At 35.7% G+C, this 11,711-nt stretch overlaps 1 protein-coding gene across 1 annotated transcript; it reads left to right on the top strand.

The window, feature by feature from the left end:
• The first annotated feature begins 7,387 nt into the window (after positions 1 to 7,387).
• Positions 7,388 to 11,425, top strand: LOC103401314 (TIP41-like protein). Its single transcript, XM_008340024.4, has 8 exons — positions 7,388 to 7,662; positions 7,767 to 7,952; positions 8,385 to 8,475; positions 8,776 to 8,889; positions 9,010 to 9,069; positions 9,170 to 9,211; positions 9,456 to 9,584; positions 11,106 to 11,425. The coding sequence occupies exons 1-8, from the start codon at positions 7,523 to 7,525 to the stop codon at positions 11,214 to 11,216; spliced, it is 873 nt and encodes a 290-aa protein (XP_008338246.1). The 5' UTR covers positions 7,388 to 7,522; the 3' UTR covers positions 11,217 to 11,425.
• Positions 11,426 to 11,711: the final 286 nt, after the last annotated feature.

Genomic DNA, 11,711 nt, shown 5'->3' with positions numbered 1-11,711 from the left:
ACACTGGAATGCAGTGATTGTTTCATGTTCTATGCTTTTAAGTTATGGATTCAAGATTACAATATTAATATAGCTAACATAAACTTTATATTTTGTTTCTTTTATAGTTGAAACATGTCCTCGAAAAAAGTTAAAGGCAAAAAAAATAGAAAGACATATGGTCGAAAAGTTAAGCACCCGAACTGTGCACAATTTAGTTACAACATGACTGCCTTTAACACGATTGGTCAAGAGGTGAAAGACATCCTTAAATGTAAGAAAATTGACTTGATAAGGAAAACTCTATTTTGGCCCTTAATAAAGCCAAATACAGTCACCAAAAATTTCATGACAAAGTATACAACATTGCTGATCCAAAAGCTTCTACACCACTAGAACTGCACTTTGGAGCTTGAAGAATGACTTCATTTGAAAACAATATTATGTAAATTTTGTTAGCTTTTTGAATTTGTTAGTCTTTGTTGTAAACTGAAATAGAAAGGAACAAAGTTACCCGAAAAAATGTAGAACCCTTGAGTGGTGAATGATTCTTAGGATGAGTCGCGGACTAAGTCGCTCTCTTTAAAACGTTTCGCGGCTCTGCCCAAAGTGTGCAAGCAGTTCACAAACACCACGTCGTCCCTAGGATAAAATAACCCAGAACCTTCTTCTTCTGATAGGTTCTTCCTTGCACAATGAAAGAACCTTTGAACTCACACCTTTTCTATATGTTGCTTTCGGAACTTAATTTTAAAAAATAATAAGATGTTGTTTCTTTTTCTCCTCTCCTTTTTCTTCGAAACAGGGAACATGTATATATGCAAGACAATTAAATATACGTTTCAAATTTTTGATATTCAAGGGCTTGAAAATCTTTAATAATAAAAACTGAAGAAACCAAAACTGTCAAATAAAAAACGTACATATTCAAAGGTCAAAAAACCGTACATATTCAAACCTAACAAAAGGAACGTACATGACCTAATCTTCTTCTCTATTCAGAGAAAGAATCCCACCATTTAACTTTCTTACGTTTCAAAAGTAGTGGATGAGATTACTCCTCATCAAAAGGTAGGATTAAATACAATTTAGGTTATATATATATATATTTAATGATTGTAATAAGTCCAAATATAAATACCACAACGGAAAAAAACATAGCAATTAAAATATTTAAATAAAAACATATTTACTCCAACAATCATCCACTTGTTTTTGTTTAAAAATCATAAATTAAGCAACATATTATAAAGCTATGCATAAGTAAAGGTGTTTCTCAACTTGAACCTGTACATAGTGTTAGTGATCCAGATTATACCAGAGTAACTTATAGTTTTGAACTCTATCTCTGACAACACCACACACATAACTTTATTAAGGTGAAGTTCCAAAAACCGGCACATTACGACCATGTGCTTGTATCCCAGTATAGTGAATGCTCTAGAAACTTGCCCAAGATTTCATAGGAAGCGGCCTCACTTCCACATTCACATAGGTAAGACTATCAAGGATATTCTTGCAGCTAGATATCCAAATCAATATAGAGTATAGACCTTATTAAGAGAAAAAATCTCAACCTAAAAACGCTTCAGGATGCCATGCTTCTTGGGGATGGACTTGGAATAATAATTCAAATTGAAATTAGCAAGACTTCACTCATATCACTTGTGACTTGTTATTACCCTTTGAACCTATTTCTTGGGATCTCCAGTCTATAGGTTGGGTTGCTATCACAAATGACTCAATTTTCTATGGGCTTTAGTCCCATCCTTTTCGAGGTTTTCCAAACTTTTTCTCATGTTAGTCCTTTCATCAAAGGATTTTTCCAACTTTTTCTCATGTTAGTCCTTTCGTCAAAGGATCAACTAAATTTTCTTCAGACCGTATATGATTGGAATCGTTTTCTCCCATAAAGGGGTATCTGACAGTAGGTTTCTCAACCATCCTTCTTCTTCTCCCATAAAGGGGTATCTGACAGTAGGTTCATAAATTTTAGAAGAATTAGAACCCCCACTATTTCGAAAATTAAAAAGAAATTTATTCTCTTAAAAATCAGCATCAAGTGACTCAATTATGACATTTTATCAACATTCAATTTAAACATTCCATTAGTAGCATATCCCTTTCCCACAAAAACCCCATTTTTAGTAAGAGTATACATATCTGCTCCAATGGTTTGAATAAATCCAGCCTTATTGAGAAGAAAGCCCGAGACCAAATTCTTCCTTATTGCTGGAGCGTGCATCACATCTTTCAATATCATGGTTTTTCCAGAGGTGAACCTCAGCTCCACCTCTCTAGTACCAGCAACATCAGTTGAGTGCGAATCACCCAACAACACCTTCCTTCCCTCAGCCATAGAATAAGTCTTGAAAAGAGAACGATCATAGCAAACATGGCGAGAAGCACCAGTGTCCACCCACCACCCCTCGGATCCATCAACAAAGTTGATTTATGATATCATTGCAATCAGTTGCTCTTCAACAAGATTTGCCTGTGGAGCAGGGCTTTTCTTATTTCTGCAATTCCGGGCAAGATGGCCCAGCTTGTGATAGTTATAGCATTCAAACTGTCGCGAATCAGAAGCAGCACATGAGGGGGATTGGTACCTATTCTGGATATGAGAGGGATTTTGATTCTGAACCTTGTTTGTGTTGTTGCTGAGGCGCTTGTTGTGATTCTTGTTTTGAATCTTCATGTTCTTCCCATTTGGCTTCAGCACAGCTAGAGTTTGGTTTTGGTTGAAGTTGGTAACCTTCTGGTTGCTTGACACGACCAAAATTTCCTCCTTCAATTCTTGTTTCCTGGCCTCTTCCTTAATGCGAAGTCGAGTGATCAAGCTTTCCAGGGAGAACTCTTTTGTCTTGTGGCGAAGTGAGTTCTTGAAAATTTTCCAGGTTGGTGGCAATTTATCAATGATGACGGCAACCTGAAATTGATCATCTAAAACCATACCTTCAGAAATAATTTCATGAGCAATTTTATGTAATTCATGAGATTGTGCTTCAACAGATTTATCATCAACCATCTGATATTTCAAATAACGACTAACAACAAATTTCTTAGCTTCAGCTTCCTCAGTGTCATATTTTTTCTGAAGTGCCTCCCATAAATCTTTAGCAGTGCCATAATCAGAGTAATAGTCATAAAGGTCATCAGTCAATCCATTAAAAATATAATTCTTACCAAGAAAATCATTTTCAATCCAAGTTTGTGAAGCTTTGGTCTGTGCAATAGTGGGCTCTTCAGGGAGAGTTGGTTTGACAGTGGTGCAAAAAGAAGCCAATTTTTTTTTGGTGAGAAAAAATAACATCTTCTGCCTCCAACGCTTAAAGTGGAGACCCTCAAACTTGGAAGGCTTGTTAAGGTTGAGTGTGGTGTTGTTTTCAGATTCCATGGTAGATTGATACCGTTTTAAAATTGTTGTAAACTGAAATAGAAAGGAACGAAGTTATCCGAAAAAATGTAGAACCCTTGAGGGGTGAATGATTTTTGGGATGAGTCGCGGACTAAGTCGCTCTCTTTAAAACGTTTCGCGGCTCTACCCAAAGTGTGCAAGCAGTTCACAAACACCATGTCGTCCCCAGGATAAAACAGCCCAGAACCTTCTTCTTCTGATAGGTTCTTCCTTGCACAATGAAAGAACCTTCGAACTCACACATTTTCTATATGTTGCTTTCAAAACTTAATTTAAAAAAATAATAAGATATTTCTTTTTCTCCTCTCCTTTTTCTTCGAAACAGGGAACATATATATATGCAAGACAATTAAATATACGTTTCAAATTTTTGATATTCAAGGGCTTGAAAATCTTTAATAATAAAAACTGAAGAAACCAAAATTGTCAAATAAAAAACGTACATATTCAAAGGTCAAAAAACCGTACATATTCAAACCTAACAAAAGGAACGTACAGGACCTAATCTTCTTCTCTATTCAGAGAAGGAATCCCACCATTTAACTTTTTTACGTTTCAAAAGTAGTGGATGAGATTACTCCTCATCAAAAGGTAGGATTAAATACAATTTAGGTTATATATATATATATATATATATTTAATGATTGTAATAAGTCCAAATATAAATACCACAACGGACAAAAACATAGCAATTAAAATATTTAAATAAAAACATATTTACTCCAACAGTCTTTTTGAAGAATGACTTCATTTAAATGTTATTGGTCCAGAGGCTTCTAAGACGTTATTGTTAGTCTTTTTGAAGTATGATGATATGTTTCTAGGTATGACATCAAGAGGACTATATTATCTCACACTATTGGATATATGGCTAGTTCTAAAAATTAGATGACTTTTTGTTGATAATTATCATGTGTTTGTTTATCTGATGCATGTCTTGTTCCAGTTTGAATATGAAAATTCCTTACACAAGACAAAAAATGCAATGCATATTTTAGAATGCAATTTGTTTTTTTCACTTCATAGTTTGTCTTAGGTTTATCACTTATGGCTTGGGGTTTAGCTCCCTTGTTTTGGGCTCCGCTTGAAACCAGAGACGTAAACTCTAAGCTATAAGCTCCACTGCGCACCCCAAAAAAATTCTAAACCCATACTCCTAGACCACCCCAAAACCATGAATTCAAATCAATTTATCAATAAAACAAATTATTCTGAATATGCAAACAAAAATCCAATATTGGATGTGGTTAATCAAAATAGAAATTTGAAAAGCAAAGTCTGAATTTAAAGGTAACAACTAAATTAGAAAATAGACACTATGTTGAAGTGTCTAAATCCAAAGGCATAAACAGAAGCACAGAAAGGGAACTGTATTATAGTATCTAAATTTAAATGGTAAAAACAGGATCGGGAAACAGACACTGTAATGCATTGTCTGAATTCAAAGGCAAAAAGAAGCACAAAATGGACATTACATTGCAGTGTCTGAATTCAAATGGATCTTTCGGGAGGCCGTTTAGTAATTGAAGGGAGCACAACTTGATCTTGATCAATTGAACCATCATCTTCCATTGCTTTCCCAATTGTCGGTACAAAAAAAAAAGAAGATATTCATATACCTTTCGATAAAAATCTGCCTAGAAATAATCTTCAATGTAATCATAAACACAAGCAGTAAGTGATATAAGGGCAATTAACGCATGTGCACACGGAAACCCATCAATCTGACAAAGACAATGAGAACAAGTCTTTAACTCTAAATCAACCATTAAAGACCAATCCCCAATCACTTCTAAAATTGTTGCAGTCAAACAGTGAATAGACCAACACCTACCAAACTCTAATGCACCCTTCAAAGTCTTCTCTGTCTTCGGACAAAGAATAGTCTACTTCTCAACTTCCAATCTGTGATTAGCATTTGACACCATCAATTTCTTTCGAATGCCTTCCAACAAGTGCAATACAAGCACCAAAATTCTACCCAACAAACATCAAAGCCGTAGTTAACTGAGAATTCGATGTGAGCTCAAATTTCAGAGCAACAAAATTATCAAATCAAATCCACAACCATAGGCAAAGCCAAAATTTTAAAAATTCAAATTTCAATGTAATACAAAATCACAAAACTACATCAGTCTAATGCAAAGAAACAAAGAAAACGCATAAATAATTGAATCATAGAAATATAATCGGAAAAAAAAAACACACATACCTCAATCTACAAAGCTCCATATATGATTGATCTCTGAACACCACCTAAATCTAAAAATCTTAGAAGATTTTGAATTTTATGCATCAATCGAGCGTCATGCTTGAACTCGAAGTTACAATCACAGAAAAAATTCCTTCGCCATTGAAGCTCTGGTGTGTTGAACGCCATTGAAGGTCAAATGTTGACTTGTTTCTTTTTGGCTATAAAAGGAACTTTATAGCACAAAGTTCATTAGGGTTTTTTGGGTGTTCAAAACAACAAAAGAGAAAAAGAAAATAACTCTCTCTTCAACACCAAAGGCTGGCCACCATAGGGAGATTTTAGCTAATCATCTTTTTCTCCCTTTGGTTATTCCTTCATCCTTCTCACTACACTAGTGGGTGAGGATCTTTAGAGGTCTTCAACTTTGGAGACTTGAAGAGAACCTAGGAGCACTCATTTGTAAACAAAGTGGAGGAGGCAAGGAATGAGGCTAGGCTCAAGGAGTTCAAGGAGCAAAGGTCTTGGAGGTGGTCCATCCTTAGTCTAAGATCTAGATCAAGAGGTATAAAACTACTCCTAAACTTTGTTCTTCACTAAAATGTTTTGATGCATCATATATAAACCTATACATCTTGAAGGGGATTTGCATGACTATAGCTTTGATATTATTTGATAACATGCTTCCGTTGCTTTTGTATATAAATTTTGAATTGTATATGCTTGCTAGTCACTAGAAATCCCATATGAATCTCATAGATTTCCTTTCATAAGTGATATAAGGGCAATTAACGCATGTGCACCCGGAAACCCATCAATCTGCCAAAGACAATGAGAACAAGTCTTTAACTCTAAATCAACCATTAAAGACCAATCCCCAATCACTTCTAAAATTGTTGCAGTCGAACAGTGAATAGACCAACACCTACCAAACTCTAATGCACCCTTCAAAGTCTTCTCTATCTTCGGACAAAGAATAGTCTACTTCTCAACTTCCAATCTGTGATTAGCATTTGACACCATCAATTTCTTTCGAATGCCTTCCAACAAGTGCAATACAAGCACCAAAATTCTACCCAACAAACATCAAAGCCGTAGTTAACTGAGAATTCGATGTGAGCTCAAATTTCAGAGCAACAAAATTATCAAATCAAATCCACAACCATAGGCAAAGCCAAAATTTTAAAAATTCAAATTTCAATGTAATACAAAATCACAAAACTACATCAGTCCGATGCAAAGAAACAAAGAAAACGCATAAATAATTGAATCATAGAAATATAATCGAAAAAAAAAACACACATACCTCAATCTACAAAGCTCCATATATGATTGATCTCCGAATACCACCTAAATCTAAAAATCTTAGAAGATTTTGAATTGTATGCATCAATCGAGCATCATGATTGAACTCGAAGTTACAATCACAGAAAAAATTCCTTCACCATTGAAGCTCTGGTGTGTTGAACGCGATGCTTCTTGCATGTGAGAAAACTAGAAGTTACCTAATAATTGTGTGCAGGTAAAAATGTAATTCTATAATGACTTATAGTGACTTGGACCTTCTTTGTTGTGTTATACCTAAATAATGTAAATAGCCCTAATTAAGTCCAGAAGAAAACTTGTACAGTGATAATGCTATATGATTAATTAATAAACTTTTTATTCATTTACGGTCAAATTTCCTTTTTCTTTTTTTGTGCAAAAGTTTTGAGTATTTAACCCCCTTATTTTTACCCCCCCCCCAAAAAAAACAAAAAAACCATTTCTTTCACCCAAACCCGGAAGTGTCAGGTCCAAAGTCCGAGACACAATTTAGACCCACCCAAGTCGTCGTCGACACTCGACAGTACCATCACACGAGAGAACAAAAAAGGCGAGCGAGAAGAACGAAAAGAAGCAAACGGGAGCAACTCGAATCCGTGAGCTGAAAAATGGAAGTGGAGTTCGACGAAAAGGAGCTGAAAGCCGCCGGAGCCGAGCCTTTGTCCGACGGGCGACACGGCCTCCGCATCCATGGCTGGGAAATCGAGTCCCGCAAGCGCTCCATCCTCAGCTCCTCCAATACCGAACTGTACGCTCTTGATTTCCAATTGGGTTTTCGATTATTACTGTTAGTTTCAAGTTTTGCAAGGTTTATGTTGTTTTAGGGATTTTTGGTGATGTGGGTTGTTGCAGGTGGGAGCAAAAGCTTCAAACTTGTCACATGCCGGAGATGGTGTTTGGGGACAGTGGATTGTTCCTGAACCATGTGAAGAGCGGGGCCACGATTCACTTCAATGCATTTGATGCTCTGGTGGGGTGGAAGAAGGAAGCTCTGCCGCCGGTTGAAGTTCCTGCTGCGGCTCAATGGAAATTCCGAACGTAACCACATTGTTCACCATATGCTACTTTTATGTATTTGTATGGGATTTTCTTATTTTTGTTCTTTGGTGGGTAGTTTTGTGGCACTCAATTGGAAATGTCTACCTCTTTCGGTTTCAAGGATGATTGATGCTTTGGGAGGCCCTTCTTATGATTTGTACCTCTAAGGGATGAGAGCAAAAAACCCTAAATGGGAATGATAAGTTCAATAGACAGGATAGAAATATATTTCGACTAGTTCTCTCTAATTTATGTTGTGATTTAAACTCCAGTCGAATCATGTTGGTCATGAATCTAAATTGTAGGTTTTGGGAGGGAGATTTTTGGGTATTTTCTATCTTTTCGATAACTTGCTTGAGGGATGGAGTAAGTTGTTTTCTTACTGATAGAGATACAAATTTTCAGTCTTACATTCTTATTCTGAATTTGCAGTAAACCTTCCCAGCAAGTTATACTGGACTATGATTATACATTCACAACGCCGTACTCTGGAAGTGAAACCATTAAGTTTGATGCGGACAAGGTGCATATTTTCTCTTTATCTATAATTGAGCATTTTCAAATTTTTTCTCTGTTTTGTTATAATTTTGTGCCTGAAGTTGGGACTATTCCACAAGTAGTTGGCCAAGTTTCTCCTACACATCGGGCTAAATGATTACTATTTGTTTAATTTCTCTTGCAACTTGCAGTTGCAGTATGGTATAAAACAACCTTTGTATAAAAGAAGGAGCTACAGGGCTTCTGAATGGTGCCTTTCCATTATTTGTTTGGTTACGAAATATGCTAGTGATATAACATGTTTAATTGTTATTTTATGTGGCAGCTTGAAAGAGGAGAGATCTCTAAGGAGACTGGAAATCTTCATTGGGAGGACTGCAAAGAAAAAATTGATGTAGTTGCATTGGCTTCGAAAGAGCCTATTCTCTTTTATGACGAGGTGGGTATCCTGGCTGATAACTACATTTATAGGCTGTGCCTGAGCAGACATGTGTGTACCTACATTCTCTTCCTTATATGTATACCTGCCATGACCAAACTCATCCTTGTAACTGAACAGGTGGTTTTGTATGAAGATGAATTGGCTGATAGTGGAGTGTCACTTTTAACTGTAAAAGTGGTAAGTCATCGATCTCTATTTGTCTGTTGTGTCTTAATCTGCTTTTCCAACGGTATGAGGTGGCTGGAAGGACTTATCATGTTACATTTTGATTTTCTAGAGAGTCATGCCGAGTTCTTGGTTTCTCCTCTTGCGATTTTGGGTGAGTTTAATTTCTCTGAATTGACTTCTGTCCCCCCTATATGATACCAACCAAACACAGTTTATCAATTTATATTTTGTGTAGATAATCGTTTTGGCACAAGATCTTAATTGGTTACCTCTGGGGCTTATTTAAGAAATATTCTAACTAATTATACTTCGTTGGGATCTTTGTGATAATATCAGTCACCTATTCTTTTATGTTTCCTTAATGCTGTAACTTACTGATTGAGATCTTCTTACAGCTTAGAGTTGATGGGGCACTAATGAGGCTAAGAGACACTCGAATGCATTGTTCTTTTAGCGATGATGCAAATCCCATTATTCTTCGAGAAAGCTGCTGGAGAGAAGCCACATTTCAGGCTTTAGCTGCAGTAAGTTCAAATCAGTTATTGCAAACAAATTATGTTACTACCTTTCTTTCTGACACTATCTCACATAAGTTATTGAAAATGAAGAGGCGTTTTCTGCTCTTCAAGGTGTCAACTAAAAAGATATAAACAAACACCATCCTCTTTTTCAGCGTATCAAGTAAACTTTTTCTGAATTTGATTTCAGTCTATCCGTTAGGTGGGTTGCTTAAGAAATTCGTCAAGGTTCAATCATTTAGATTCTTCATTGGTAGATGGAGTTTTTATCATACAATCCTTTCCTGTAGGTTTTGAGCTTCTAACTTGATTAGATTTTGTCACGTGTTCATAAATAGCCGAAAATCAAAGTAATAGTATGAAAGTTTTTACACGATTATGCGTAGAAGTTTGCTGGAATTTAAAATACAGTATCAGTTTCTATCATGTAGTATTATGAAATTCTGAATTAGGGCTTTTATCCGGTTGACTTATGGATGCAATTGTCTTCATGTCAAGCCTTGTTTTCTACTACGCTAAGAAGCATGGATACGACAGTTTTGTTGCATATCCCATATTGGATATTCGATTGTATACGATATGCCTTGTATATGTATCTGTGTCAATAGATACGGCGTTGACTGACGGATGTAGGTATTCCCATGTCTGACAGCGGATTTGGGTATCCGTATGTGGAAGGCCTTGTGAAGAAGATCACCAGCAAAACCCTTTTCAAGACTAAACGTCATCGTTCTGTAGTTGTCCAGGCTTTTTAAATACGACCTGCCGTTCCTTTGTTTATGTATACAAAAACGACACCACAATCTTTCTATTCTTGGGTTTAAATGAGGACTAAAGTCCAACGACCAGAATAAAATCAAATTTTTATCTCACTTAGAAATACGTTCTAAATATATATATATATATATATTATTTATTTATTTATTTATTTTTTATTAGCCGTATCGTGCCCTTGTTTTCAAAAATTAGCTGTATCGCCATGTCATGTCGTATTGTAGCATTATATCAGTGCTTCATGGCTACTCGGGTGCCTTGTGGTAACAACAAGGAGTGATTTTTTTTTTCGTTCAAATAAGTTAATATTTTGGGTCAAAGACTTTGAATAGCAATAGGAGAAAGTTCGTTTATGGTCTTCACTATGGGCTTTGGTTTCTACAGATTGTAAAGACCTGATTTTTTTTGTCAGTTTTTTGGCTTGATTGTAAAGCTGTCTTTTTAGGGGAATTTTTTTTTTTGGCTTTCTGTGTGTTTTCTTGTTTTACCCTGTCTTCACTTGTAAGTTTATTGTCGTGGACAATCCCATCTTGTTTCTTTCACTGGTAATTGTCTTTATTTCTGTCGTATCCTATAGACTTGAGATAATTAACTGCTTCTTAATAAACTAACCAATGCTTTTTTCCTCTGAAGGCTATATGTTTTCCAACAGTTCCTGCTAGTGACTTTTTCATTCTTCCTGTTGGCGCCTTTCTTAGTTTAATGTCTTTCGTAAAGTGTTTTCTTTTCTCATTTCATAATTAAATGGTGCAGAAAGGATACCCTTCTGAAGATTCTGCCTACAATGATCCAAGCATCATCAGCCAAAGGCTTCCTGTGATCATGCATAAGACCCAAAAGCTAAAGGTACCTGGTAATATGTAAGGTTGTAAATTGTCTCCCTGCAAGACTTATTTTTCCTTTTTTGCTGGGTTCTATTGAATGTAAACTCTTCTTTTAAAATTCCCATATTTCCTTACTCTTTTTCATGTTTAGTAAGTTCTCTTATTCAGTTAATTTGGAAAAGCAGAGAGAGAAACTTGTACTTTATGCTAAATTCGTCTTACTATCTTTATACAATGCTTCTATTATAATTCTGTTGATACCAGAAAGCAAAAGCGATAGCACATGAATTAGCAATATATTTGCAAAATTGAAACTTTGATATGAGTCCATTTAGATCTTAGCTTAACCCACAAACAGAATGTCCACTTACAATTGCTCGCGTTTTTATGGTTCATTAATTCATACTTAGTGAGGAGTTGGAGATAAACTTTAGTAGAAGCGGAACTAAATGTACTGCAACCCCTTTATCGTAGTGTAAAGGAAGTTCCAAATGATTATCCCATTTTTATTATCATAAGAATAATTGAGAAAGAT

The sequence above is a fragment of the Malus domestica genome, chromosome 10 (assembly GCF_042453785.1).
Source record: "Malus domestica chromosome 10, GDT2T_hap1".
NCBI lineage: Eukaryota > Viridiplantae > Streptophyta > Magnoliopsida > Rosales > Rosaceae > Malus > Malus domestica.
Note: the sequence above shows the minus strand (reverse complement) of the source record. Positions and strands in the feature narration are given on the sequence as shown.

Excerpts from the sequence above, each read along its gene's own strand:
- LOC103401314 (XM_008340024.4), top strand. The coding sequence starts at position 7,523 with ATGGAAGTGGAGTTCGACGAAAAGGAGCTGAAAGCCGCCGGAGCCGAG. Across the intron at positions 9,070-9,169 it reads CACTTTTAACTGTAAAAGTG|AGAGTCATGCCGAGTTCTTG; the intron begins GTAAGTCATCGA and ends TTGATTTTCTAG. Across the intron at positions 9,585-11,105 it reads CATTTCAGGCTTTAGCTGCA|AAAGGATACCCTTCTGAAGA; the intron begins GTAAGTTCAAAT and ends TAAATGGTGCAG.